Source organism: Neofelis nebulosa, chromosome 1 (genome assembly GCF_028018385.1).
Source record: "Neofelis nebulosa isolate mNeoNeb1 chromosome 1, mNeoNeb1.pri, whole genome shotgun sequence".
NCBI classification, from domain to species: Eukaryota; Metazoa; Chordata; class Mammalia; order Carnivora; family Felidae; genus Neofelis; species Neofelis nebulosa.
This window is the reverse complement of record NC_080782.1, coordinates 129,292,135-129,319,952: the sequence shown is the minus strand read 5'-3', so window position 1 is coordinate 129,319,952 and position 27,818 is coordinate 129,292,135. Positions and strand designations below refer to the sequence as shown.

Here is a 27,818-nt window from a genome sequence, read left to right as displayed (position 1 = left end):
TACAAAGCAAAGGAACTTTTATTACTACATTCACACAAGTAATGATCAAGTGCCCTGAAGTTTACCCTCATAGCTTTAGATGACCAAATAGTAGTTTCCACAGAAGAACTGTTTTAACTTCCTAATCCTATTGAAAGGATAAAAGGGTGTAAGGAAAACTCATTAAGTGCTTAGCCCCGCCACTTCATTTCAAATGCCATTTTAGTCCTTGGGTGAATGCACATAACACTAAACCAAGATCTAGCAACAGTTTTCTAGTTGGTTTAACTAGTTTCACTTAAAGAGCTTAATACAGGATAATGCTTTAACAGCTTTTTTATCTGAGACAAAATTAACTCTAAGATCACATGACAAGCAATGTACAAAATCTGTCATTTTAGAGTCCATCTAACATACATAGCAACAGGATATTTACCATCAGAAACTGCACTGACTGATAAGCAGACACATTAGTTTGTTAAGCTCCACCTGAAAACATGATGTTTTATTAAAACAAAAACCAAACAATTAAACACAGTTGGGTCTTCCTGAAGTTGCACAGATTTCCCTTCTTGCAGGCCAGTTAATATGCAGGAAGAACGCACGAAGAGCACGATGGCTATCTGACAAATTGTACTATCTGGATTACAAGTCCTGAAAATCATCTGAAGAATGTCAAGGAGTTAGCAGAGAGATTATATAGTGACCTTAGTTTTTATTTTTCTTTACCTAGAATTCTACAAATTCTAAAATTTATTAATTGATGTATCTTTTAAATAAACAGCACCAGTCTTGCCCATTGATACAATTAAAATTTGACTTTCTCAGTTCTTAGTTCACAAGTTTATTATGAAAAACACTGCAGTGCTCTTGTGCAGTAACATCGTCTTATAGGAGGGGGGGAAAACAGTTCTGTTCAAAACAACTCACCAGGTTCTGACAATAACAAAGAACGACATGAGGCTGAGATTTGAGAAGGGAAAGAAACTGAGTGAGACAAATCATACAATTAAATTAAACGGTATCCCTGAAAATAAACAAAACGATTTCAAAACTCACAAGTAGAGGGGAGGCCTTGGTACTTATTTTAAAAATGTTCATTAAGCTCCAATGATTGTTTGCTGCTATCCTTATCTACAGTCATGCTGAGTAAAGCTATAGCTAAATGGAAGTTAAATTGTATTCACGAGGTGTTAATGTTTACATCTTATTATCTGCAGTCTCTCAGAGAAAGCAAAAGTAACTACAAATAGCGCTATGCCAGAAACTGGTTTCTTGACCAACAATGTCGCTTCAGCATGCAATGAACTGGTTCATTCTAAAGTGGTCACGGCTGTTGATGACAAGAGGCTCTGTATTTTTATATGGCACATCTTTTGGTCCGTGTGAAAACAAGTTTTTTGAATGTTAACTATTCTCTGACACTTTGTGGAGTTACTGTTGCTCTTCCCATTTCCATTAGGTCAATATATGGTTCATGGCAATACTGTACAAGTTTAAAATTTCATTACAGGAAGTAGTCTGGGGTACGACGAGTAACATGTGGCTCGCCTCTGCGAGGTGCTGGGTCAAACTGCAAGCTGAAAAAACAAAACATTTTTGTTTATACGGCACATTACCAATGTACCGACAATCAAAATCAAGAACATTATTCTTTCAGACTTTATAATTTTTTTCCTGTATGATTTAAGCTTGCCTTAATGGAAGAGAACCTTAATTGCAGCCTAATCATGCATTTAATAAGAGTCTTGTAGTGGCACACCTCCTCGAAGAGCTGATGCAACTTCAGATAGAATTTTTACATATCAGAGTTCCTTCTAAGATTATATGAAAGGCGGGTTCCACTGAATAAATAAAATTTAAAGAGCCCAATGTACTGTATTTGTAATCTAACCTCAGGATATATTTTATGAATTCCACATTTAAAACAAGTGTTTAAAAGTTAAAATCCTAATAATTCACACATCAGAATCTATACAGTACCAGGTTTCTGTTGATGTGTTTCAACATATCACAGGTCTGTTCAAAAGGAAACATAAAGATGGCCTGAGGGACTCAGTCAAACTCCCAACTCTTGGGTTTCAGCTCAGGTCACGATCTCATGGTTTGTGCAATCAAACTCCACATCGGGCTCTGTGCTGACAGTGCAGAGCCTGCTTGGGAGTCTCTCTGCCCCTCCCCCCTCCATAATAAATAAACATTAAAAAAAAGGAAACAAAAATCAAATTGGAATCTGAATTTAGCATGAACCCTTCAATTCTTACACACCACCCCCCCCATTCAAACTATACAATTTGACTCAACTGTAATGGCAGCCATCTACTCAGGTGTAAATACTTACAAAGAGTATTTTAGAGTATCATCAAGTTCCATGATTGCAGCTTGATTACCACAACGATAACAATAGTTTGGAGCACTGAAAATTGTTACTACATTCCGGTCATGGCACCAGTTATACCCCTACAAGGAAAAGTGATAAAAACCTATTTTACTCCCTTATTTACAATTAAATATGACTCAAGAGAGAAAAAAGATCTCCCCTTCCCACAAAGCTTGAAGAATACTAATGTTTTGTTTCTGGCTAATTTAATACCATATTAATTCTTAGTCATAGGTGAAGGTCCCCACGTTGATCACTGACCAGGTACAAAGAAAATAGGCCTCTAGGATCTCCAGCCTCATTTTGTTGAAGTCCATCTGAATACGTGAGTTATGTTTTAAGTACTGTACACAAATATCTTTCCATATCTCTAGTAAAGTCATAATTTTATAACAACCACTTAGTATTAATCTAAATAGGCCCCTAATATTATAAATATGCTAATCAATGTTCTATACTAAGAACTTAGCCCATCTCCCCTTTGGTTTCTTCTTTAAAATCACCTATAATTCTACCATCCAAAGGACCAGTGAACATTTTTCTATTTCATCTCAATCTCCCCTCCTTACATTTACCTGTTAAATACACAAAATAAACAGAATTGAAACCATAAAATACTACATTCCCTCCTCTCCTGTTCCCTGAATCTTACTTTCCCACTCTAAAATCCCAAGCACTACCCAGTCATTAAAAACATCTCTGAAAGTATGTCAACTATGAAATTCACTCTGATCAAAAGCTTGAGATTTTAATTCTAGTATGCATCTACTGAAAAAGCTCAGGCAAATTTATTGGAAGGAACACATGGAATATTCTCATCATTAATATCACTAACTGATCTATCCCCTTCCAAAAAAAAAAACAAACAAACAAACCCAAAATCCATCCCTAAGATCTTCCTTAAGTTTACTTAAAAAAACAAGTAAGGGGGCGCCTGGGTGGCTCAGTCCATTAAGTGTCAGACTCTTGATTTAGGCTCAGGTCATGATCTCACAATTCATGAGTTCGAGCAAAGAGCCTGTTTGGGATTTCTCTCTCCCCCCTCCTCTCTCTGCCCATCCCATGCTCATGCCCTCTATCAAAATAAGTAAATAAACATTTTTAAAAAATACATAAAAGGAAATCAGGTTTCAAAGAGGAGAACATACCTCCATCACCAGCTGGTGAGCTCTGGACACCAATGTGAGGCCATTGGCATGATTAAATGTTTCAGAAATGTCTTGCCCAAAGGTGTAACCAGCTCCTCGAGGAGATATACCCCAACCACCACGATCATCTGGATCTGACCACAGCAAGTCACACATTGGACCCTAAAAAGCAAGTTTTGTTTTGTTTATTGCAAGTTAAGTTTTAAACAGCCTCTTGCAAAAACGATTTGAGTAATTCATCAGAAGCGGCACCCTACAAAGTCACATTTTTTGAGTGATATTTGCTTCAAAAAGCTTAAGGTCTGCTTTGAAGTCAAATATGTGTGTCAAGTAAGTAAGAAACTATTTCCAGATGTTTTTAGAAGTACATCCTACATCAATGAGCCCCAAGAGCAACAAACCCTAACGAGTTACTAACCTACCTATAGTACGCAAATTTCAACATTAGGCAGTATAGTCCAGTAATGAAAGGAGAGCTCTGAAGACAACTACCCAGATTCTAAGGCCAGTCCCAAAGGCACTGTTATCTTGGCAGGCTTCTTAATATTAGCTTCTTCTGAAGAATGAGGTTGCTGTTCGTACCACATGGGGTCATTTTTAAGCATTAATGTAGAGAATACATAAAAGAAATTAAGTTACAATTAAATTTTCCCTCTCTCTACCAAATAAGAGTCAATACCTCATGAGGAACTTCTTGTAGGCGATCAAGTGCTCTGATGTGATCCAGTGTATCTATGGATGGTGACAGGCCGCCATGTAGACAGAATATCTGAAAAGAGTGGTTTATAATGTTAACCTCATATAGAAGAAAATTCACACATTCTGGATTCGGTCAGCCCACATCACTTGGTCTCACTAGGGTTTCTGTGTTCTGCCAGAACCAGGCTTGTATCTGCAGGGTCAGTCTTTCTTCCAGCCCACTCTCAACTATTGAACATACTCCCTTTCTTCCTGATAAATCATTGCTACTACACCTAGACTCCACTTCAATCAGCTCCTCCAAAGAAACATTTTTCTGACCTTACCCTCACCACAGACTACCTTCCTTCTCATAGAATTTTCTTGCAATTTCTTCTGTGCACTTCTCTACCTCGTGAGTAAATAGCTAATTACATCTTCAAGACTTGTCCAGAAACAACTTGAGAGGATGGATGGGCTACATCTTCTATCCCTGTGGTCCCAACTTAACAGTTGAGTCAATGCTTGATACAGAGAAGGTACTTTAGAAGTCTAAAAGGGATGTGAGGGTGGAAAAATGATTGGCCCTAAACATTAAGAAAGCAGATTCTTGGGGCGCCTGGGTGGCTCAGTCAGTTAAGCGGCCGACTTCGGCTCAGGTCATGATCTCACGGTCAGTGAGTTCAAGCCCCGCGTGCGGCTCTGTGCTGACAGCTCAGAGCCTGGAGCCTGTTTCAGATTCTGTGTCTCCCTCTCTCTGACCCTCCACCGTTCATGCTCTGTCTGTCTCTGTCTCAAAAAATAAAGGTTAAAAAAAAAAATTAAAAAAAAAAAAAAAAAAAGCAAGCAGATTCTTGAAAATAACCAGCAATATAACTTTTAGTAAGACCTACATACCTGCCCATCCACCAAGGCTGTAAGAGGAAGATAGTCAAAAAGATCTGTGAAATATTTCCAAACATTTGCATTCCCATATTTCCTTAAACACTCATCATAGAAACCATATACTTGTGTGATCTGTCTGCTCTCATGATTTCCTCGAAGAATGGTGATGCGCTCACGGTAACGAACCTAAAATGAGAAAACAAAACATATGAACACCTGGCTCTTTCAAAAACCAAATGAAAGTTCAGCAAACTCTACAAGAAAATCCAGAGTTCCAATTTTGGTAGTGGTGGGGGGGACCCCATGCCCCCACACCACAGTAAAATGAAATCCCAAATCCCACATCTATAGTTATTTGACCATGGAGTATCAGCAAAGCCTATCTCAATTAAAATCAAACTCCTACGGGGGCGCCTGGGTGGCGCAGTCGGTTAAGCGTCCGACTTCAGCCAGGTCACGATCTCGCGGTCCGTGAGTTCGAGCCCCGCGTCGGGCTCTGGGCTGATGGCTCGGAGCCTGGAGCCTGTTTCCGGTTCTGTGTCTCCCTCTCTCTCTGCCCCTCCCCCGTTCATGCTATGTCTCTCTCTGTCCCAAAAATAAATAAAAAACGTTGAAAAAAAAAATTTAAAAAAAAAAAAAAAAATCAAACTCCTACGACTACCAACTTTTACACAAAACATAATCATCAGCTGTAATATTCCAATCATGAAATTTCTGTCTACAGTTAGATGACTTTTGGTAAATTTACAGTTATACAAAAACCATCACAATCATTTTAGAACCTTTCCACCAGTCCAAAAATATCAGCCATAGGCTGTCCAACTCCTACTCCCAACCACTGACTTAACTTTGTCTTTTGAGATTTGCTTTTTGTGGAAATTTCTTAAAATGGAATAATACTTTTTTGTGTGGCCTCATACACTCATCAGAATATCTCTGAGGCTCATCTGTGTATGAATCAGTGGATTATTCTGTTTTTTTATTGCTGTACACTATTCCCTTGTATGGCTATTATACCACATTTTGCTTATTTATTTACCAATAGGATGAATACTGGGATGGTTTACAGCTTTTGAGTATTATGGAAATGTTGCTATGATCATCTTCCATTAAGTTTTTGTACAAAGTTACAATCTACTTGGGGCACCTGGGTGGCTTATTTGGTTGAGCACCCCACTCTTGGTTTTGGCTCAGGTCATGATCTCATGGTTCGTGGGTTTAAACCCCATGCTGGGCTCTGCACTGACAGTGCTTGGGATTCATTCTCTGGCTCTTGCTCTCAAAATAAATAAAACTTTAAAAAAAGTTATAATATACTTTCATTTCTCTTGGGTATATTCCCAGTTCACTATAACTGCTTGGTGTTATGGGTACAAGTATGCTTAATTTTTTGAGAAACTGCCAAACTATTTTTCAAAATGGTTGGTGTATGAAGGTTCTAATCTCTCCATAAACTAAGACTTGATATTATCAGCATTATTATTGATGATAGTCACTCTAATGAGTGTGATTATGACTTTAATTTACATTTCCATGATTAATGGTTTTGAACATCTTTTCATGTGCTTTTCTACTATTTATCTTCTCGGGTGAAATATCTGAGTGTTTTGTCCCTTTTCGTCTTATTGAATTAGAATACATTTTTATTATATGAACGCAATTTTTTTTTCTTACTGATGTCTTTTGAAAAACAAAAACTCTTAATTTTGACGAAGTCCAATTTAATAATTTCCTTTGGGGGGGTGCGCCTGGGTGGCTCAGTCAGTTAAGTGTCCAACTTCAGCTAAGGCCATGATCTCACAGTTCGTGGGTTCGAGCCCCGCATCGGACTCTGTGCTGACCGCTCAGGGCCTGGAGCCTGCTTCTGATTCTGTGTCTCCCTCTTTCTGTCCCTCCTCGGCTCATACTCTGTCTCTGTCTCTCTCTCTCTCTCTCTCTCAAAAATAAACAAACATTAAAAAATTAAAAAATAATTTTTTAATGGACTATGCTTTTCTTATCCTATCTTGGAAATGACTGCCTAACCCAGGGTTATAAATATTTTATCCTGTGTTTTATTCTAGAAGCATCAAAGCTTTAGCTCTTACATTTAGGTGTCTGATTTTGATTCATTTGTACGGTATGAGGTATCTAAGTCTTTTTTTTTTTTTTTTGCATATGGATAATCCAACTGTCCAAGCATCACCTGCTGAAGTTTCCTTCCCCCGACTCCCCGATTTGTGTGCAATGTACAGCAAATGGGCAGCTTAAACAACAGAAATTTATTTCCTCACAGTTTTGGAGGCTGGAAATCCAGATCAAAGTGTGATTAGTCTGAAGGCCTGTCTACATGGCTAACAAATGGTCATCTTCTCCACATGTCTGATCATTTTCACTTTGTATCTGTGTCCTAATGTCTTCTTACATGGACACTAGTCATACTGAATTAGGGCTCACCCAAATGACCTCACTTTCCTTTAATTACCTCTTTAAGGTCCTATCACCAAATACAGTCACATTCTGAGGTACTGGGGGTTAAGACTTCAACGTATGAAAGGGGCTGGGGGAAGGGCATGCAGCACAATTCAGTCCCACAACCTTCAAATATGAATTATTTTTTTAATTAATTAATTTGAGAAATAGAGAAAGCATGAGTGGGAGGGAGGCAAAAAGAGAGGGGGAGGGAGAATCCCAAGCAGGTTCCACACTATGAGTGCAGGGCCCAATGCGGGGCTCGAACTCACAACTGTGAGATCAGGACCTGAGCCAAATTTGGACGCTGAACCCACTGACAGGTGCCCCGCAAATATGAATTCTTAAAGGCAGCATATTCATTCCTCCTCTGAGCACTGGGATTCATCCTGGGCTTTGCGTACAGATTAGTTTGCAAGGTTGTTTTCACAGTATCTAGAGTCATCATAAATTTTTAATCCAACATTTAATCTAACTGCTTCATTTTACAGATGCGGAACATACTATCCTCCAAAAATGTTTTGTAGCACATTACATGATTCAGACTAGTAGCTACATAAACACATACATTGTATTAATTGCCTACAATTCAGCTCTTGCCAAAACTACATTTTACCACTTCCCCAATATTATAAGTTTCTGGCAGCCATTTTATCACTGTGAATGTTCTTTTTCCCCCCTTATTTAAACCCAAGTTAATTAACATATAGCTTTTTCAGAATTTAGCAATTCATCATTTACATATAATACCCAATGCTCATCCCAACAAGTACCCTCCTTAATGCCCATCACCCACTTAGCCCACCCTAACCACCCACAGCTCTTCCAGCAACCCTTGGTTTGTTCTCTATATTTAAGTCTCTTATGGTTTGCCTCCCTCTTGGTTATCTTATTTTTCCTTCCCTTCCCCATGTTCATCTGTTTGTTAGATTCCCCATGAGTGAAATCATACGATACTTGTCTTTCTCTATTTCCCTTAGCATAATACATTCTAGTTCCCAATGTGAATGTTCTTTAATAGAATCTCTCCTAAAAGTAAAGTCATACTTCCTAGAGGAAGACAGAAGCCTGCCATTCTAAAAGCTATCGACCATTCTACCACTGTTTTCACTTTCAGATCTTTGTATATTTCACAAAGCTACAACTGGTATAACGCAACTTGCTTTTCTAGATTGTCAAGTTTTAATGGCTGCAAACTATTCCACTGAGATAAATCTTAATTTAGATATTCACTTTTGTTGGCTTTTTAGATCTTCTTTTTCTGGTATTAAAAATAATGTCACCGTTAAGGTTTTCAAGTAAATGAAGCTCTTTTCCTCTTGAATTTCTTCTTCAGTAAAAGTCTAATTATAGGATTACTGTGTCAAAAGATGTAAACATTCTGACATTTAGTATATTTTATTTCAAAAGCATCTAGAAAGATAATTATGTTACTTCTCCACATCCCGATTAACTAAAGTTACGTTTCTATTAGACCAGCCCTCTAACATTTTTCAAATAACCTGCATAATAACCTTTTTACTTTTATTCTGTACCATCCCCTTATTCAGAATGAAGACAGACCTGTGATTTTTAAGCCCCAAACCTGAATACTTGCATTCCTAAATATGGAGTTTTATCCTAAAACTGAACATTCAAAGAAAATCACAAATTACTGAGGAAAAGAAGAACATTCAAGACTGTCTCACCCAGTACAAAATGCCAAAACAAAACAGAAATTACCTTAAGAGCTACAAGCAGAGTAACGGTTTCAACTGAGTAATATCCTCTGTCAACATAATCTCCCATAAACAAGTAGTTTGTATCTGGTGATTTGCCACCAATTCTAAACAGTTCCATAAGATCATGAAATTGCCCATGCACATCTCCACAGACGGTGACTGGACATCGAACCTCTTGCACGTTGGATTCTTTTGTCAGGATTTCTTTAGCCTACGGATGGAGAAAAAAGAAACCAATACATTTGGCATGAAACATTAACAAAGATATCAAAGATATGTTATTTACACTTAATGTAGCATAAGGGGCAGACTCCATAGAAGGTGAAAATGTGGGCATTGGTAATCCCATTAACATAAAAGGGCAAGATATGGCCAGATTCCATCTATTTGCTATCTCACTCCTGACACTTAGGGGAAAAAACATGTATCAAGATGCACAGTTCTATTCTTCTCATCACTATCAGTTTTTACGCCAAGCAGTTACTATCTAATTACATGCTAAACAGATTATTATTAGCAGCCATATAAGATTAATGAAAGTGGAACAAGACATTCAGGTACCTATTTCCTTAGCTTTAATGTCTAATTAAAATATGCCAGCACTTCAAGATTCCAGGCTATGAGGAAAAGTTTCTAATTTCCGCTTGAACTTTTTTTTTTTGAAACACGAAAATTTTGCCTGTATTTTTATATTCTTTATACCAAAAGATAAACTTTCTGTTTTATAATTGTTAACTATTCAATATACGTGGTTTTTTTTTTTTTAATTTTTTTTTTTTTTCAACGTTTTTTATTTATTTTTGGGACAGAGAGAGACAGAGCATGAACGGGGGAGGGGCAGAGAGAGAGGGAGACACAGAATTGGAAACAGGCTCCAGGCTCCGAGCCATCAGCCCAGAGCCTGACGCGGGGCTCGAACTCACGGACCGCGAGATCGTGACCTGGCTGAAGTCGGACGCTTAACCGACTGCGCCACCCAGGCGCCCCTCAATATACGTGGTTTTTATAAAATTGTTTGGTAGTATATGCATTCCCCCATGTAATCACAAACTCAAACATTACTTTTAAGGGCAGCATAACATTTCACTCAACAGAAATCCTATCAGTCATTCAACACACATTTATTATTAATCATTTATCATATCCCCAAAACTAAAGCGCACTGGGAGTCAATCGTTCGTTCATTTGCTCAACCATCTGAGTGATACTACGTGCCAGGCCCTGTCCTAGCCACTGGGGGCATAGTGTACAAGATAGGTCACTGGGGGCAGAGGACCACAAACAAGTAAACAAGTAACAAAGTACTGGCTGTGTTAAGTGGTGAAAAGAAAGGGAAAGAGTAAATGGTGGGTAAGTAAGACATCACAACAAACCTGACAGCCTATAAAAGCACAGTGGAGCAAGAGAGGCAGACAAAATGATCAGGCCAAGTGCTAAGACATGCTAGAGTAAGCAGGAGTGTTTCAGGATCACAAACACTGGGAAAGCTAGGAAAACTGCCTGAGGTCCAAGGAATTGGCAGGAGTTAGTTATAGAAAGGGGACAGGAGTAGGAAATGGGACAAGGTCCAAAACAGACAAGATGCAATCATGTGTATCAATTTTCAGGAAAAGGCTAACAGGACTGAAGCATACCCCACAAGAGTAGACAAGAGGGAAGACAGGTAGGTGTAGGATGACCAAATTACGCTGGTTTCAGCACTCAAAGTCTGGCATCCCAAGAAATGACTCAGTTGTGCTCAGGTAAACCATGACAGTTGGTCACCCCAAGCACAAAATGTAGAGGGGAAATAGGACATGGACTGAAGAACAAGTCTAATTAAAGTAGTATTAGAACAGGGGTGCCTGGGTGGCTCAGTCTGTTAAGCCTCCGACTTCAGCTCAGGTCACGATCTCACGGTCCCCGTGAGTTCGAGCCCCGCGTCGGGCTCTGGGCTGATGGCTCAGAGCCTGGAGCCTGCTTCCGATTCTGTATCTCCCTCTCTCTCTCTCTGACCCTCCCCCGTTCATGCTCTGTCTCTCTCTGTCTCGAAAATAAATAAACGTTAAAAAAAAAAAAAAAAGTAGTATTAGAACAAAGATTCCCTGTCAGAAAACCTGATAAGTGAATTTATGATTTCAGAGGTAGGGCTAGACATGTGGATATCTGAGACAGAGTAGAGCTTAAAGGCTACTAGTATTAAGCGACCAATCCATCACAAGTCTGGTCTAGTCTCCCTCCAAAACATATGGCAAATCAATCAGCTTTTATTTATGCTTTTTTTGCCACTACCCTGGTCCAAGCCACCATTACCTACCTCACCTGGATTACTGTGCTAGCCTCCATACTGAACTCCCTGCTTCCATGTTTCCTGACTCTAATCTATTTTCCAGGCAACTGTCAAAGTTAAGAGTTTAAAATGTTCACTAGATTCCTTCAATTCACCATCATGTACACAGCACCTTGCTAGAACAATGTCTGAGATGTAAAAGGCACTTAATGTGTATTTTTTGAATGAATCAAGAACTTAAACTGGGGTACTCTTAGAGAGGTCATCTTGAGGGAAAAACATGGATGTCTCTCAGAACAACATCAGAAGTACATGCCTAGAAACTGGTACCAAGTTCTCTGAAGAATGAAGAAATAATAGGTAACAGTAGTAAGGAAAGGTGCTTGGGTATTTGGTAGAAAACAGAAACCTGAAAAACAGGGAATTCTATGCTAGAGGAAAGCAGCATCCATCCATTTATCTGGGAAGGCTATTAGAGAAATACACAATTTCCTGAGAAGAGCCAGGTTTCAGTTAAGCCAAGAAGGTAAAAGAAATTTATTCTGAGAATGGATTTAAAGTATTTACCTCAGACACTCAACATTTATTGAGCATTTTCTTCTCTGTACAGCTAGCACTATGAATGATGTTCCAGAATGTACAGTGGGAGGCTGGGTGAGGGAAGGCAACACACGAGAACATGAAGGTGAGAACTGTTGCTAACTTAATTGCTCATTACATTTTGAGAGACAACCAAAGGTAACAAGGACTGGTTTTAAGGCAGTGGTATGCAACCTTAGCCACACTTTAAAAATCACCTGGGGGCAGGGGGAGGGGGGCCTGGGTGGCTCAGTCGGTTAAGTGGTTGACTTCAGCTCAGGCCGTGATCTCACAGCTTTGTGGGTTCAAGCCCCGCGTCAGGCTCTGTGCTGACAGCTTGGAACCCGGAACCTGCTTCAGATTCTGTGTCCCCCGTCCCCCCCGCTCCACCTCTCCCACTCACACTCTCTCTCTCTCTCAAAAAATAAACACAATAGGGGCGCCTGGGTGGCTCAGTTGGTTAAGCAGCCGACTTCGGCTCAGGTCATGATCTCGCGGTCAGTGAGTTCGAGCCCCGCGTGGGGCTCTGTGCTGACAGCTCAGAGCCTGGAGCCTGTTTCAGATTCTGTGTCTCCCTCTCGCTGACCCTCCCCTGTTCATGCTCTGACTCTCTCTGTCTCAAAAATAAATAAAACGTTAAAAAAAATTAAAAAAAAATAAACACAATAAACAAATAACTAACTAGCTAACTAACACCTGAGGGCACCTGGGTGGCTCAGTGGATTAAGCATCCAACTCTAGATTTCAGCTTGAGGTCATGATCTCAGGTCATGAGATCAAGCCCTCATTGGACTCTGTGCTGACAGCAAGGAGCCTGCTTAGGATACACTCTCTCCCTCTCTCTCTCTCCTCCCTCCCCCTCCTGGTTGACTCAGTCTGTCCGTTAAACGTCTGACTTCAGCTTAGGTCATGATCTGGAGGTTCTTGAGTTTGAGCCCTGCTTTGGGCTCTGTGCTGACAGCTCAGAGCCTGGATCCTGCTTCGGATTCTGTGTCTTTCTCTCTCTCTGCCCCTCCCCAACTCTCGCTCTCTCAAAAGTATACAAACATTAAAAAAAATCACTTGAGAAGCTCTTTGAAAAAAATAAAATAAAAATCCAGGTGCCAAGGCTACTCCTCCTTCAATTAAGCCAGAATCTTTGTGAGTGGGATCCAAGCATCAATAATTTTTTAGTCTCCCCTCCTCACTCTATTCCAGTGCTTTCTTAGGTACAACAAAGTTCAAGAACCCTTATTTTCAAGTTTTCAAACACTTGGGGAGCCTATTTCAAGACAATGACCAACCACTGACATCCAAAAATTAATCATTCATTTGATCTAACATTTTATTTAAAAAGCTTATTTTAAAGTTTATTTATTTTTGAGAGAGAGACAGGGCAAGAGTGGGGGAGAGGCAGAGAGAGACAGGGAGACACAGAATCTGAAGCAGGCTCCAGGTCAGGGCTCAAACTCATGAACCATGAGATCACGACCTAAGCCGAAGTCAGATGCTCAACAGAATGAGCCACCCAGTTGCCCCTAACATTTTAAAACTTAGACCACTGTGTCTCAAAGAGTGATATTTCTTAAAAAATATATAGAATCCAAATTGCTAGGGTAATTCCAATCTCCCATGATTTATTATTACTAAAAGGCAGAATTTCAGTAGGTATATTCCATGAATAAGTCTGTTTGGGATTAATACCATGTCCAGTGTTTTTAGCACCTAGCACATGGTAAGGAAAATAGCTGCAAATGAAATGATAGGTCCTACTTCAAAAAAACTTGCGAGTTATTCAGAAGTTTTAAAAGGACAATGACATAATAAAACAGATGGTCAGAACTGTACAAATCTTACAATTCTGTAAGAAGTTACATTCCAAAATACATCCCTTGACACTTGCTTACCCACAAGGCTATTCCCTGTATGAAAAATAAAAAGTTGCCACTCATGACTGCCTCATGTCCTTATAACAACCTACTCAAAATTTCCATTCAAATCCTAAAATGACATTTAAACCTAAATGCTATTTGTTCCTTTTATCTCAATTTCAGCAAATCACAATCATCAACAATGTATCTTTACTTTTACTTTTAAAACTGTGAAGGTTATAGTGACAACCTTTGGAAAAAATACTTTGGAGCAGATAAAACTAAATGTTCCTTTGGGAATTTGGGAACGTTCCCTTTGGGTGACTCGGTTGAGCTTCTGAGTCTTGCTTTCAGTTCAGGTCACGACCCCAGGGTCAAAGGGACCCCAGGGTCGAGGGATCGAGCCCCCACACTGAGCATGCAGCCTGCTTAAGATTCTCTCTCCACCCCTACCTCGCGAGTGCATGCTCTAAAAATAAATAAACAAGAAAATAAAACTTAAAGACCCCCAAAAACAAAAAAACCTAAATGTCCCCTTTGACCACTCTCCACAATCTCACTCCCCTTGGGCAAAGTAACCACCAACAGTATCCTGATGTACATCCTTTCAAACCTTATTTACAAATTTTACATACATATTATATGCCTACAAAAACATACTCGTTTTCCTTTGCATTTTTAAACTAGTAAGAGTATTGGGGCGTCTGGGTGACTCAGTCAGTTAAGCATCCGACTTTGCCTCAGGTCATGATCTCACAGTTCACCTCCTCATCTCCGCCATCAGGCTCTGTGCTGACAGACCAGAGCCTGGAGTGGGCTTTGGATTCTGTTTCTCCCACTCTCTGCTCCTCCCCACTTTGCGCTGTCTCTCTCACAAATTAAATAAACATTAAAAAAAAAAGTATTATTCAGCAGCCTACTTTTCTAACAATCTATCTTGGAGATCATAATGCATATATATTCATTTGGTTAATTTCTCATGCTGGATGTAGAGTATTCCCTGAGGGATTATAATATGGGGCGGGGGGGGGGGGGGGCGGGTAGCAGGGAGTTGGGGGAAGCAGTGCAATGTATATCCTAGTATTGGCTCCCTAGTATACATATACACTTTTCCTGAAAGATACCATGAGGTGGACCTATTAACATATTTAACAGCTAGCTTCTCTTTATGTTGATGTTACCAACTTATCCTCTAAAAGGGAAAGGACACTGTATTAAGTGAACTTTTAAACTTCTAAATCTGGGAAAGCCCAAACTCCTTCCCTTCCTACCAAATTTCAGACTAGAACAATTATAATTAAATCCTGCAGAAAAGAGTATTATGTATCAGATGCCATCAAGCCAACTATTAAGTATATTTTAACAATAAAAATTCAAGCTTACAAAGAATTTAAGTATAGTTTGTTTGTTTTAACCTCAACTCACCTCTAAGATGATAACTACACCAAAATACACTATCACCAGAACAATAAAGGTTGCAGTGGTTCTCACTGAGGATTATTTTGCAGTCAGGAAAAACTAATCCCAGAAAAAAAAAAATGAGAAGTTGTGCTATCACATGGAGTCAGGCCTTTCTACCTTCAGAAGCACCTAACCAAACCCCTCTATGGATCACCTAATGAGACCTCTAATGAGTCACCTTTAGAACTTGCAGGCCTTCACCATCAGTTTTTCTTTGCTTTTCTTTTTTTCTTTTTTAACCAACCATCAGTTTCTAAAGGTAGCTATACAACTTCAACTCTCTAGCCTATACTCAAAGTAAATGGGAGAACCAGATTTACAAAGCAACTTAATTAACATTAGAAATATTTATACATTTAATAACTATCTTTTCACTTTCTGAAATTGATTCCTATAATTTAAAACCTCATATCACCTGAATTAGGCCCAGAAACAAAAGAAAAAGACACACACCCCAAACTTTTCTTGCTTCCCTAAAACACTTTTCCAAAGCTTCAACAGGCTCAGCTAATAAACTGAAAGAAAATTAAAGTTTTTAAAAATAGTTTAATTAGCATCATATTGATTTTTTAATTTATTGGAACCCTACTGAATTTCAGTCAAATGGCAAAGACTGAAATCAGTGAATTTAAGGAAAAAAGATGTGATCTTAAATTTCCTAGAATGGGGCGCGTGGGTGGCTCAGTCGATTAAAGCATCAGACTCTTGATTTTGGCTCAAGTCATAATCTCCTGGTCCATGTTGACAGCGCTGAGCCTGCTGTGAAACCCCAGAGAAGGGGATTCTCTCTCCTCCTCTCTCTGCCTCTCCCCCATTTGAGCAGGCCTACTTTCTCTCTCAAAATAAATAAACCTTAAAAAAAACAAAAATAAACAAAACCTTCCTAGAACAAGATTAAAACTAGAATAGGGTAATCCAGTAATAAGAACTTAACCGTGAAAAGTTAAAATGTTCTACTGTCCTAAATTAAAAGAATTTGGAGATCCACTTGAAGAAAAGAAATCTTTAGAGCATTAATTTATTATCAATGTCCTCTCTGTATTCTGAGCTCAGATTCAGAAACCTTAAAAGTTTATTTTTCAAATTACTGTAAAAACAATCTGGTTTCTTGGCATATGGGCTATCCCTAACCACCATAATAACATGAAATTACAAAAAAAAAAAAAAAAAAAAAAAACAAAAACCCAAAATTTTAAAATAAGAAATACTGTCTTTTAAAAAAATGTTTATTTATTATTGTGAGAGAGAGAGAGCATCAAGTGTGCAAGTAGGGGAGGAAGAAAAGAGAGAGATTCCTGAGCAGGCTCTGCAATGCCAGCACAGAGCCTGAAGCGAAGCTTGATTCCACAAACCACAAGACCATGACCTGAGCTGAAATCAAGAGTTGGACATTCAAGTGACTAAACTACCCAGGTGCCCCAAAGCAAATTTAAATTAGACTCCACAAATCATTCAAGTCAAGATATTTCAAGGAAGACAAGTAAAAAGAAAAAAGAAAAACAGGGACCAACAATGATTCGCCAACCATTTATATATTAATTTCCTTAAGGGCACACAATAGCAGTATAATTTCTATTTAACATGTACTGTCGAAAAAGTCATGGACTATATTAATTCATTTTTCTTATTAAACCAAGCAAACATTTAAAAATGCAGAACGATTGCAACTATGTAAAAATTCTTTATATGAGAAGACTTGAGAACATTAAAATGTTAATAGATTGTGGTAGTCTTAATCCTACCACACCAGGGGCGCCTGGGTGGCGCAGTCGGTTAAGCGTCCGACTTCAGCCAGGTCACGATCTCGCGGTCCGTGAGTTCGAGCCCCGCGTCAGGCTCTGGGCCGATGGCTCGGAGCCTGGAGCCTGTTTCCGATTCTGTGTCTCCCTCTCTCTCTGCTCCTCCCCCGTTCATGCTCTGTCTCTCTCTGTCCCAAAAATAAATAAAAAATGTTGAAAAAAAAAAAAAAAAATCCTACCACACCAAAAACTACTCACAAACAGACTTCATGCTTCAAATTGGCTAACATCTCAATTTGTGTACTAAAATTCATATTCATGGGGCACCTGGGTGGCTCAGTGGGTTGAGCGTCTGACTTTGGCTCGGGTCATCATCTCACAGTCCGGGAGTTCGAGCCCCACGTAAGGCTCTGTCCGGACAGCTCAGAGCCTGGAGCCTGCTTCAGATTCTGTGTCTCCCTCACTCTCTGCCCCTGCCCTACTCACACTCTGCCTCTCTCTCTCTCAAAAATAAAATTAAAACATTAAAAAAAAATTTTAAGTTCATATTCATGAACCCAATGTCCTATAGCATTATAGCGATCACTTTAAACTGCTGTATAATATCTTCCCAAACAGATCTATACATGTATTGTTTATTTAATTTACTTTCAGGAAATTTTCAATTATGGAACTACAGAGTTAAATATACGAACATTTTTTGTTACGTATGTACTATATAAAGCTCAATTATGCCCAACTTGAATACAATAATAAATGGAAGAATGTACCTATTCCCATCTACTTAAAATATAAAATGCTACATTGTGACTTAACTAGTACTCTTCATTTTGGAATTCAAACTTTTTATTCCATGTTTATTTATTACCAGTTATTTTTCTCTTATACAGACTGTCCACACAAATTCTCTGAATATCTATTGACAGAGAGCTAATGTTCTTAGATATTTTTCTATTAAAAATCTGGTTATTAATTCAAATGTTCACTGGAACTCTACTTCACATAAATTAAACATTCAATACTTTAATCATAGTTGAGTATTTCTTCTACCAATATAGCCATAAAGGCATAAGAGAAGCAAAGCTGAAAAAAATGCAGTAATTAATTTTTGAATTTTACTTTTTAGTTTCAGAATTAAAAACATTTGAAGGTTTATTTTTTTTTAATGTTTATTTATTTTGAGAAAGAGTGGGGGAGGGGGCAGAGGGAGAGGGAGAGAATCTCAAGCAGACTCTGTGCCCAGCACAGGGAGCTCAACGCAGGGCTCGATTTTACAACAGTGCGATCATGACCTGAGCCAGTATCAAGAGTGGATGCTTTGAGAGCCTGGGTGGCTCAGTTAAGCATCTGACTTCGGTTCAGGTCACGCTCTCACAGTTTGTGAGTTCAAGCCCTGCATTTGGCTTTGTGCAGATAGCTCAGAGCCCGGAGCCTCCTTGGGATTCTGCATCTCCCTCTCTCTCTGCCCCTCCCCCACATGTGTGCGCATGCTCTCTCTCTCAAAAATAAACAAACATTAAAAAAATAGAGTCAGACTCTTAACTGAGAGCCACCCAGGCACCCCCATTTGAAGACTTTTTTAAAAAGTAAATTCACAAGAAAAAATAAATTTTTTCAATACTCTAAGAGAATTTTATTTTGCTTCATACTGCTTTTATGAAAGATAAATGGAAGGTTTCCCGGATTTTCATAACTGCAAAAAAAAAAAAAAATTAAGGTTCATGACAAACTAGTATATATGGACAGATTTTTATTTTCGTGTGATACATAATATAGGACATACTACTAGCTGTGGAAGCAAACAAATTTTGAGTTAATTACCATAATCTTTCTTCATATTATTTGCCTTTTCTTTAATTATTCCGAAGAGATGCCTCTAGTGTATGAAACATTTTGGTCTTCTGTATGATTATACTGTATACATACTATCAGTGTGATTATACTAGAAAAGTACTATACCCCTCCATGTAATGTTCTAGGAACCAGTAGTTACTATTTGATTAGTGTCTAACCAGAAGAAAAAGGTCAGGGATTAGGGAAAATTCTAAAATTATATTAAAAGAAAATACTACATAGGCTGATGTTTTTCCATCTCTGTCAAATAATCATCTGTATCTTTGAAGAAAATGTATGTCCATATTCTTCAATGACCACTGAAGAATATGGACATTCATTTTCTTCAGAGACCCTATGTTTCCCATGCAACACACTGGCCCAGGTCTTTACTAACCAACCTACACATATGCACGAATTAAACATTCCCAATCATGCCTGCAAAGGAGAAAAAATATATACAACCTACTAAACAGAGAAATGTTGGTATATATGTAGTTGTTTAAAAATTCTCACCACAACACTCCATATGGACAATATTCAGCCACTCTGGGCTCCTTCATCTGTACCAGGTGACTTGGCCTAAATGGTCTTTAAGGTTCCTTCTATCACTAAAATTTTACTAAAGCAGTTCTTAAGCCTTTTCATTAAGTCAGAGCCACCCAACAGAAACAGGTAGTGGGGAAATACTCTCAGCTGACAAACAATGGGTGGCAAAGAAATAAAATTCACTTGATCACTATTAACACATTCTAAAACCTTTCCTATCTATAGAATTTACTACAAACTCAACCTCCTGACTAACATGAAACTGTACTATTAGAGCAATGAACTAACATCCCTAAAATAATGCTATTTAGACAAAGCTAAACAGTGAAAATGAATAACACACATAATGGAGGCTTAATAAATTTTGACTGAATGAATTCCAAAACCAAATGTACACCGTCACATAGCACCACTGACATGCGACAGTCTAGTGAATTACACTTATTATACATCTCTAGCTAAGTAAATGAAATGTTTCCCAGGAACACTCTAGAAAGAGGTTCTCAGTCTTCTTTCAGCCCCCTCAACATCAGCCATACTCCCATCTGTAGTAACTAAATGACTAAAGCAGAGGTAAGGACATGGGAGTACCAGAGTGACTGGCCAACTGGTCACGTACACTTTAGAATATACAGATTCATTTTTATTTGAGAGAGAGTGTTCCCACGAGTGAGGGAGGGGGGCAGCAGAGCAGCAGCCTGCTGAGGAGCTTGATCCCAAGAACCTGGGATCATGACCCGAGCCAAAATTAAGAGTTGGATGCTCAACCGACTGAGCCACCCAGGCACCCTGAAAATACCCAGATTCAGATACACACATTTCTGTCACTGCCTTGTTCATCCATTCTAAATGCTACACCAATATGTAAGGAGGCAATAGTAACTTTGTAACATTAAGAAATTAATCAGTTAATTCCAGATTGCTCTTTACAATTCTTTCAGAACCAATCCCCCATTTACTGGCAGCCAGACCTCTCTCTACTTGAGCCTCCTCTACCACCTCTGCTCCAGAAGGTGAAAGAAAAGGTATTTAAAACAACAAAAACAAAATCTTCCCCCTTAATAGTTCTAGTCCAATTCATAGCTCACTTGTGTAGGAGAGTGCAGGTTTAAGTTTTTTTTAGGCAAAGATGGTAATGAGAAATAAGTAAAGAAAAAAAGAAACAAGAGATGGGCCAAAAAAGTAAAACAAGGGATTCTCTGTCACACTTAACTTTTCCTCCCTTCTCAGTACCTTTAAAAAAGACCCTCCCCCTACCATTACCTCAATCCAAACCTAATGTCTCCTGGCTTTCCTTGTACATCTCCTCCAAACTAAACACATACTCCACAAATAACTGACAAACGACTTACACCACCACCAGCAATATCTGCTGCCATACAAAGTGGAGGTGGGGGTGGTGGAGAGACACCTGACCCATGTTACAATTATTACATACACTCCTCCAGTGCCTATCATGCTTTCTACAGCATGGGTTTCACCTGCCAATATTTGCAGAGAGAATTCTTGGCTCTGACAGAGAAAATAAAAGGGGAGTCAGGGGACTTGTGTGTGTGAATAGTAGGACTGTTCACCTTTTCAATGTTTCCTCAGTAAGTCAACCCAAAACCAAGTGCATTACTGCTTCATGCCTGGGAGATCACGAAACACACAAAAGGCACAAATAGGTCTGACTGTGGAAGCTATGATAAAAAGGGATTTTACAAGCTGTAGTGATTTTACAAGCGTAGTGTACAATATAAAGGTCACTTATGCTTTCCTGGAATATTTTAGATTTCACCTTCTAGATCATGATTTGCACTGAGGATACACAGAAAATGAGCTGGCATTTTCTTCTCACTAATGGTATGTGAGGGGAAAATGCAGTGAGCCACATCCAAAATTCAAGAATTATTACTGTTTCTTCCTCCAGGACAAAGTGAGACAACAGTGTGTGACATGAATAGGAAGCCTTTGAGCAATCGGAATAAAAATAATGTTTTATTTTACAGAGCTGCTGATTCTACAATACAATTTGACCCCAATTCACCTCCATCTTTCATTATTAACACTCCCTAAGAAAAGAGAGGGGAGGAAGGCTGTGAAGCAAGACTAGAACACTGGGCACAGAATCCATAAGCCTATGCAATCCCACTTTAGCCCCTGAAGTCAAGTCACTATACCTTTGAGTCTCTGGTTTCTATCTATAACTGAAGATAATAAATGTCTCATAAACTTAAGAGAACTGTATATGTGAAAATATGATGAAAATAATATTCTGCATCATGCTTTCCCATTTGTTTCCAATATTCAAATTACTTTTATGGAAATCAGCCAAACAACCTTTTAAATTAAGCACACATACAGACTCATAAAAATGTATCAGCCACTTCATATAGAAATTTAACCTTGATCAAATATCTTGCAGCTCATCCAGTTTAGAAGGGTTTGCTTTTTCCCATACTCATGTAACAAATGTGAAGACTTAATGACTGCATTTTATTTATAGTGTTTGCAGAGCAATGGAAAATAGCATACCTAGGTAAAGAACTCCTTTGGGGAAAGGGGGGGGGGGGGGAAACTGGCTATCAAACAACATTCTCCACAAGTTTGGTAAGACCTGACAACACAAAGCCAAAAATCATACCTAAATTAAACCACTGCTGAAGCCACATAATAAAAGAGTGTTTACTGTAGTTAATGCAAAAGCAAGTTGATACTATTTACTTCTTCCAATCTGTAAATGGAAACATACCAGTCCAGTCATACAAATGTAGTAATGTTACTGACTATAGAAGTGTACTTAAGACAACACTGCATTCACTCACCACAAATTTTTCAGCAATCAACTAAAATTATGATTCCCAAAATGACAAAGTATACTTCACACAATCATCTTGGTTTTGATATAAGCCTTGATCACATTTTGGGGGGAAAAAACCTTAACTAGTCAATTGCATAAAAACCATATTCACCTTTGTCTAATTAATACACACCTGGATTCTCTGCATTTTGAACATCCACTGTTAATTGCTGATAGGATACTACAATAATGCTCTCTGAATTTTTTAATCACCATACCTCTAATGGTATATTCTATCTTTACCATTTAAATATTTCATTCAGATCAGGCATGCTCAGGAAGATGGAAGGCTTTTAAATTATTTTTCCTTCTTATAATGAAAGAAATGATCAACTACTACCAAGTACCTGTCTCCAACAAGAATTTTTTCTTTAAAAGGAAATAAAAAACTATTATACTAATGTAAACATGTTTCCCTTAAGATTTTCAAAATATGTAGCTTTCACTATATGTGCTTTGGCTAGTCAATTAATAGTGAAAAGAGAACTTTTGTGTTAACTTTTCTAGTACAAAAAATCATTTCGAGTCATGCATCCTAACTCATTTCATATGCCTAAATAGCTGCCTTTAAGTTAATTTAGTTTGCAAAATTAATATACTTCCAGGGGCGCCTGGGTGGCGCAGTCGGTTAAGCGTCCGACTTCAGCCAGGTCACGATCTCGCGGTCCGTGAGTTCGAGCCCCGCGTCAGGCTCTGGGCTGATGGCTCGGAGCCTGGAGCCTGTTTCCGATTCTGTGTCTCCCTCTCTCTCTGCCCCTCCCCCGTTCATGCTCTGTCTCTCTCTGTCCCAAAAATAAATAAAAAATGTTGAAAAAAAAAAAAATTTTTAATATACTTCCAGAAGTTGAAATATTTACAAGTTAAAAAGAGTATTAAGACTGTATAATATTCCCCCTCAAAGGATCCATTTCTTGGAAACTTAACTTCAAACATTATTTCCATCTTTTTGACTCTAAGAACAAATATCTGGCCACATTGGATAACCAGAGGGGATCTAAGTATAAATTGTTTAATCTCACTATATCTTAGTTTTACAAAATTGTGGACAAGAATCAACATTTACCAAATTATCAAGCTTTTGATAACCAACCTTAGCCCCCAGTATTATCTCCTCTGGTCTCTAACACAAACCCACTACTTCCCTGATTCATCTACTACTGTTTTCCAACTAGATTTAGACTCCCCGAGAATAAGCATGATTATACTTCATTGCTTTTCACTTCTTTCATAAAAGTTAGCAATCTTGAATAGTCATTAGATATTTAATATTTAAACACAATGTATGCATCTAAATTGGATGATATAATTTCATAGTAGAAGGGTCCCTGGAACATCTGTTTTTAAGTCTTTAGTTTACAGACAGGAAAATGTGGACTAAGTGGTTGTCCCAAGGTCAGTCACAATTACTCTGTGGCAGAAAGAGGACTAGTGTCCAGGTCTAACTTGAAGTCCAGTGGTCTTTCAATTACATCATTACCTCTCTTTCAATGTTTTCTACACAAATGACTAGTCATCTAGCCAACTGCTGACTCAATGTCTTTATATGAAGTACTGATCTTTAAAAATCATTAAAATCATCACTTAGAGCACCTAGAAATTAAGGCCCGACAATATACATTAAGTTTCAGAAGCCTATTTCTAAATCCTTACTACATACACCATTCTCATTTGATGAAAGAAAATTAAGGGTAAAAGAGGAACAAAAGACTCAATACATTGCTAACAGTAAAACTGAACTCCAATAGGTAATGTGCCACCTCATCAACTAGTAGGAGAGTTGTTCAGGCTTAGAATAAATCTGAATTTCACTCATTTAAATTGCACTTATTTACAGCATTTCTGAAAAAGCCTGCTTTAGAAGTAAATACATCAAACTCATGAACCCAATTTTCCCATCAAAACCACAAACGAGTCAGCATAATTGCTCTCTAATAACTCTCTACACTAACACAAAATGTGAATATGGTATTCTGCAATTCTGTACTAAAATGAAATGCTGCAAAGTTAATTTTGACAAGAGTGAAACTATTTATAGGAGAGATAAGCATTTTCTATACATTAGAAAGCTGACTTCTAAGACTTCAAAAACACCACACAGCCAATAGTTAAATAGACTACCTGTTTCCCCAACCCCTAGGGAAAACCAAAACGGAATTAGGTAATTTAAAATCGACTTACTAAAGCAACTACAGCATTCCATTTACAACATCTGAAAAATATTTAAACGCTAAGCACAATGTATGGGACACAATAAAAGCTCAATGTACAGCTATCGTTATTATTACCACCATTACTTAAACCCACAAAAATATCAACAAGTAAGTTTTCAAACAAAGAGCTGGGATACAAAATTTGCTGCTTTAAATTTACGCTGTTCATTTTAAAAATAGATGGCAAAATGCCAAGTACGTTCAGTTTACAGAAGGGTTTCAGTTACCCAATTTGAGTCAGCATATAAATCATAGATTAAATTGACACTTGATTTCCAATCCGAAAGCTCCTTATGTAGTATGACTCACCAAATTATCCATTTGTTCCAACTATGAAAAATAAGTTGTACTCCTCCCTCCATCTACCACCACGACCTTTGCAGAAATTAGGTTAGAGGTATATTTAAAAATTTTTACAACACACAGTTTTAAGTCTCTGTCAAAGATTGCTCAATGAGTTTAACACAAACCACCGAGAATAGTACTAAAGCTGTGTGACCTTTAGACAGGTCTTGGTATGTAACCTACGAGCCTGCCTTTGGAGGATCCTCTGGACAGCTCTGGACCGAAGAGTTAGGCCCGAGTACAAGTAAAAAGCCTCTGACCCACCTCAGTAGAGTCACAGACCTCCTTCCCAGATCTTAGAACCCAAGTCCTCTTACATCCATCTCAAAACCGTGCCCGACCCTAACACACAGGGTCTATGCTCCCCCAGCCACATTTCCCGGCACCGAAGCTGGAGGCTCGGAAGCCCTGGAGTCGGGTGAACGGCGCCATTTTAGGCGGCGGTGGCGGCGACAACCAATCCCTGCGCAGGAGGCAGGGGGCGCCGGGTCGCCCGGGAGCCGCCGCCGGGCCGCGCCGGGCGCCGGTCTGGGAGGCTCGGGGGGCCCGGGCCGACGGCCTCCGCCATGTTGCACTCTCCCCACAGCCGCCGCCTCCTCAGTGGGCTCGGCCCGCGGCGGCTCCTGCAACCGGAGAGAAGCTCACCTTCTCGCAGAGGCTCTTGACCTGGGACTCGGACAGCTGCTTGCACTCATTCAGCTGCTCGATCCACTGGTCCAGCTCCTTGGTGAACACCTTCTCGTCCATGATGCCACCCGCCCGAACCGGCTGCCGCTCCGCGCTACTCCCGCGCCGCCGCCCGCACACGGGCCACACGCACACGCCGCCGCCGGTTCCCGGGGTACTTGTGTGGCTACTGGCGGCTGCTCGGCGCTAGCGCGAACCCGCGAGTTCTCCCAGAAGTACCCGGCCGCCGGCCGCTGTCCTCCTCCGCTCGATCTAGTCCTGGAGCTCGGCTCTCTGTAATGGCGGCCACCGGCGTGGTGACATCACGCGCGGCGTCAGGAGGCGGCGGGGTGCGGCGGGGTAGAAGGGCCGGGACAAGAGCTGCGCAACTGCAGAGCCAACCCCGGTCCGCCGCCAGGCCAGAGTGGGGGGGGCGGCAACCAGGGGCCACGGCGCAGGCGCAACGTAGCCGGCTGGTAACTGAGGCACCTTCGCTTTTAGGGCGTGGTGGTTCAGAAGGGAGGGGGGGGCGGGGAAGGGAGGACCGAGTCCGAACAAGCGCGACGCCTGCAGCAGGAAACTGGGCTAATTCCAGAGCACAAAGTCCTGCGCGGCGCGGGCGCCTGTTTAGCGCAGGCGCAGTCTGGGGCTTGGGAGGTTGAGGAGAGCCTGCCAGTCCGAGCTTTTCCTCTAAGGTGAGACGGTTCTGCGCTTCGCCCCGCGTTTGTACTCAGGTTACAGAAACTAGAATTGTGACCTCACGGTGCGCTGGAATTGTATGGGATTCCTAAATCTTTGAGGGCGGGAACGGGTGCCAAGTGGTAGCCTCTTTGGAGTGGCCACCTCCGCCTCTGGGCGCGGCAGGCACCTTGTAATTAGGTCACTCGTGGGCGGAGGAGGGTGTGTCTGCCCTGGGAGCGCGGCGCAGTGCACCTGACTCCTTGGGCACACACCTGTCTTTGGGCCTAGGTGCCTGTCGGCCTTGATGCCTGCGCCCGAGCCTTAGGCTTTTCTCTAAGCTTAGGACCTCGATCCTAGCTTCCACAAGCCTCGCGCAGCCTCACCCATTGTCGCCTTCTCTCCAGGTGTGCGCCTTCCTCCCACTCGGGTTCCTCCGGAGAATGAGGAACCCCTTCGCCCCCCACCCGTGCCCTCTCTGGCCTGACGAAGTTAGAAGCGGCTACAATCCGCGCTTTAAAGAAAGCTCGGATATCTGAGTATCGGACCTCGGTCTGGCTATGAATCTCTTTGATGTTTGCGAGATGTTTTTACATCCCATTATCTCTGCAATCACAGAAATATTTGGCTCAGTAGAGCATCAATCATGTGCTGAATCCCATCCTTAGGAGAGAGAGTGGTCAACCAAACAGACAAGGTTTCCTGCCTCGGTGGAAGCTGGTATTCTCCCAGTAGTGTAGGACTAGATGGAAGAGAGATTATCATGTCCCCAGGACCTGAGAGATACAAACTTTCCAAAGGACGTTTAGAATTTTTTTTAACGTTTATTTATTTTTGAGAGAGAGACAGGGAGACACAGAATTGGAGGCTTCAGGCTCTGAGCTGTTAGCAGGGAGCCCGACAGGGGCCTCGAAATCATGAGCCTTGAGATCATGACCTTAGAGGAAGTCAGATGCTCAACAGACTGAGCCACCCAGGAGCCCATCCAAAGGACTTTTAAAATGCAAGGCAAGAGCTGAACCTAGTCACTTGTCTTCTAGATTTCCTATCCCCAATAGCAGTTGACCCTGCCAAATCCAGGCTCACTCTGCAGCTCTGAGGGCATCGTCCCAACCAATAACCTGAAGAAGGATCTAGAGGCCTGGATGAGCCAATGATGGGTCTGAAAATTCTCCTTCATCAAAGAGAACTTGCTTAGTGAGGTCCCAGACTGAAAATGGCAATTCTGCTTTTCTTTCATACCTCCCAGCAGCGTCCCTAGAGGAAAGTCTCTCAGATCTTCTCCCCTAAAAGCTTATACTTAATTTGCCAGACCGGAAAAAAGTTCTTTTAGCCCAAATTCTGACCATGTTTTATAGTTAACATCCCCCAATAATAGAGGAGTAAGGAGTTAAGACCATGTAGAATGTATAAGGAAAAAACCATCACTTAGTGCTCATGACTATAAAGTCATGCCTAGTGTGCTGTCATCTTATTCTTCACTGTTGCCCTGTACCTGTGTGAGAACTGGTCCTGTCTTACAGGGCAACAAGCAGACAAACAGAAAAGAGAAGGG

The 27,818-nt window shown here is 40.1% G+C and overlaps 1 protein-coding gene across 2 annotated transcripts; it reads right to left on the bottom strand.

Moving 5' to 3' along the window:
- Positions 1-25,919, bottom strand: PPP2CA (protein phosphatase 2 catalytic subunit alpha). Of its 2 annotated transcripts, none has more exons than XM_058736264.1 (7): positions 25,565-25,919; positions 9,244-9,453; positions 5,083-5,256; positions 4,187-4,276; positions 3,508-3,669; positions 2,321-2,439; positions 1-1,559 (listed from the first exon to the last, which is right to left on the bottom strand). In XM_058736264.1, exons 1-7 carry the CDS (start codon positions 25,664-25,666, stop codon positions 1,487-1,489), a joined length of 930 nt encoding a protein of 309 aa, XP_058592247.1. In that variant the 5' UTR covers positions 25,667-25,919; the 3' UTR covers positions 1-1,486. The 2 variants fall into 2 exon arrangements, with proteins under 2 accessions (XP_058592247.1, XP_058592250.1); XM_058736267.1 differs by lacking the exon at positions 25,565-25,919 and adding an exon at positions 25,237-25,259.
- Between the last annotated feature and the right edge of the window lie 1,899 nt (positions 25,920-27,818).

Coding starts and splice junctions, on each gene's coding strand:
- PPP2CA (XM_058736264.1), bottom strand. CDS start 25,666: ATGGACGAGAAGGTGTTCACCAAGGAGCTGGACCAGTGGATCGAGCAG. Junction 5,257..9,243: donor CTCTGCTTGTAGCTCTTAAG/GTAATTTCTGTT, acceptor TTCTCATTTTAG/GTTCGTTACCGTGAGCGCAT. Junction 3,670..4,186: donor TACAAGAAGTTCCTCATGAG/GTATTGACTCTT, acceptor CTTGCTTTTTAG/GGTCCAATGTGTGACTTGCT.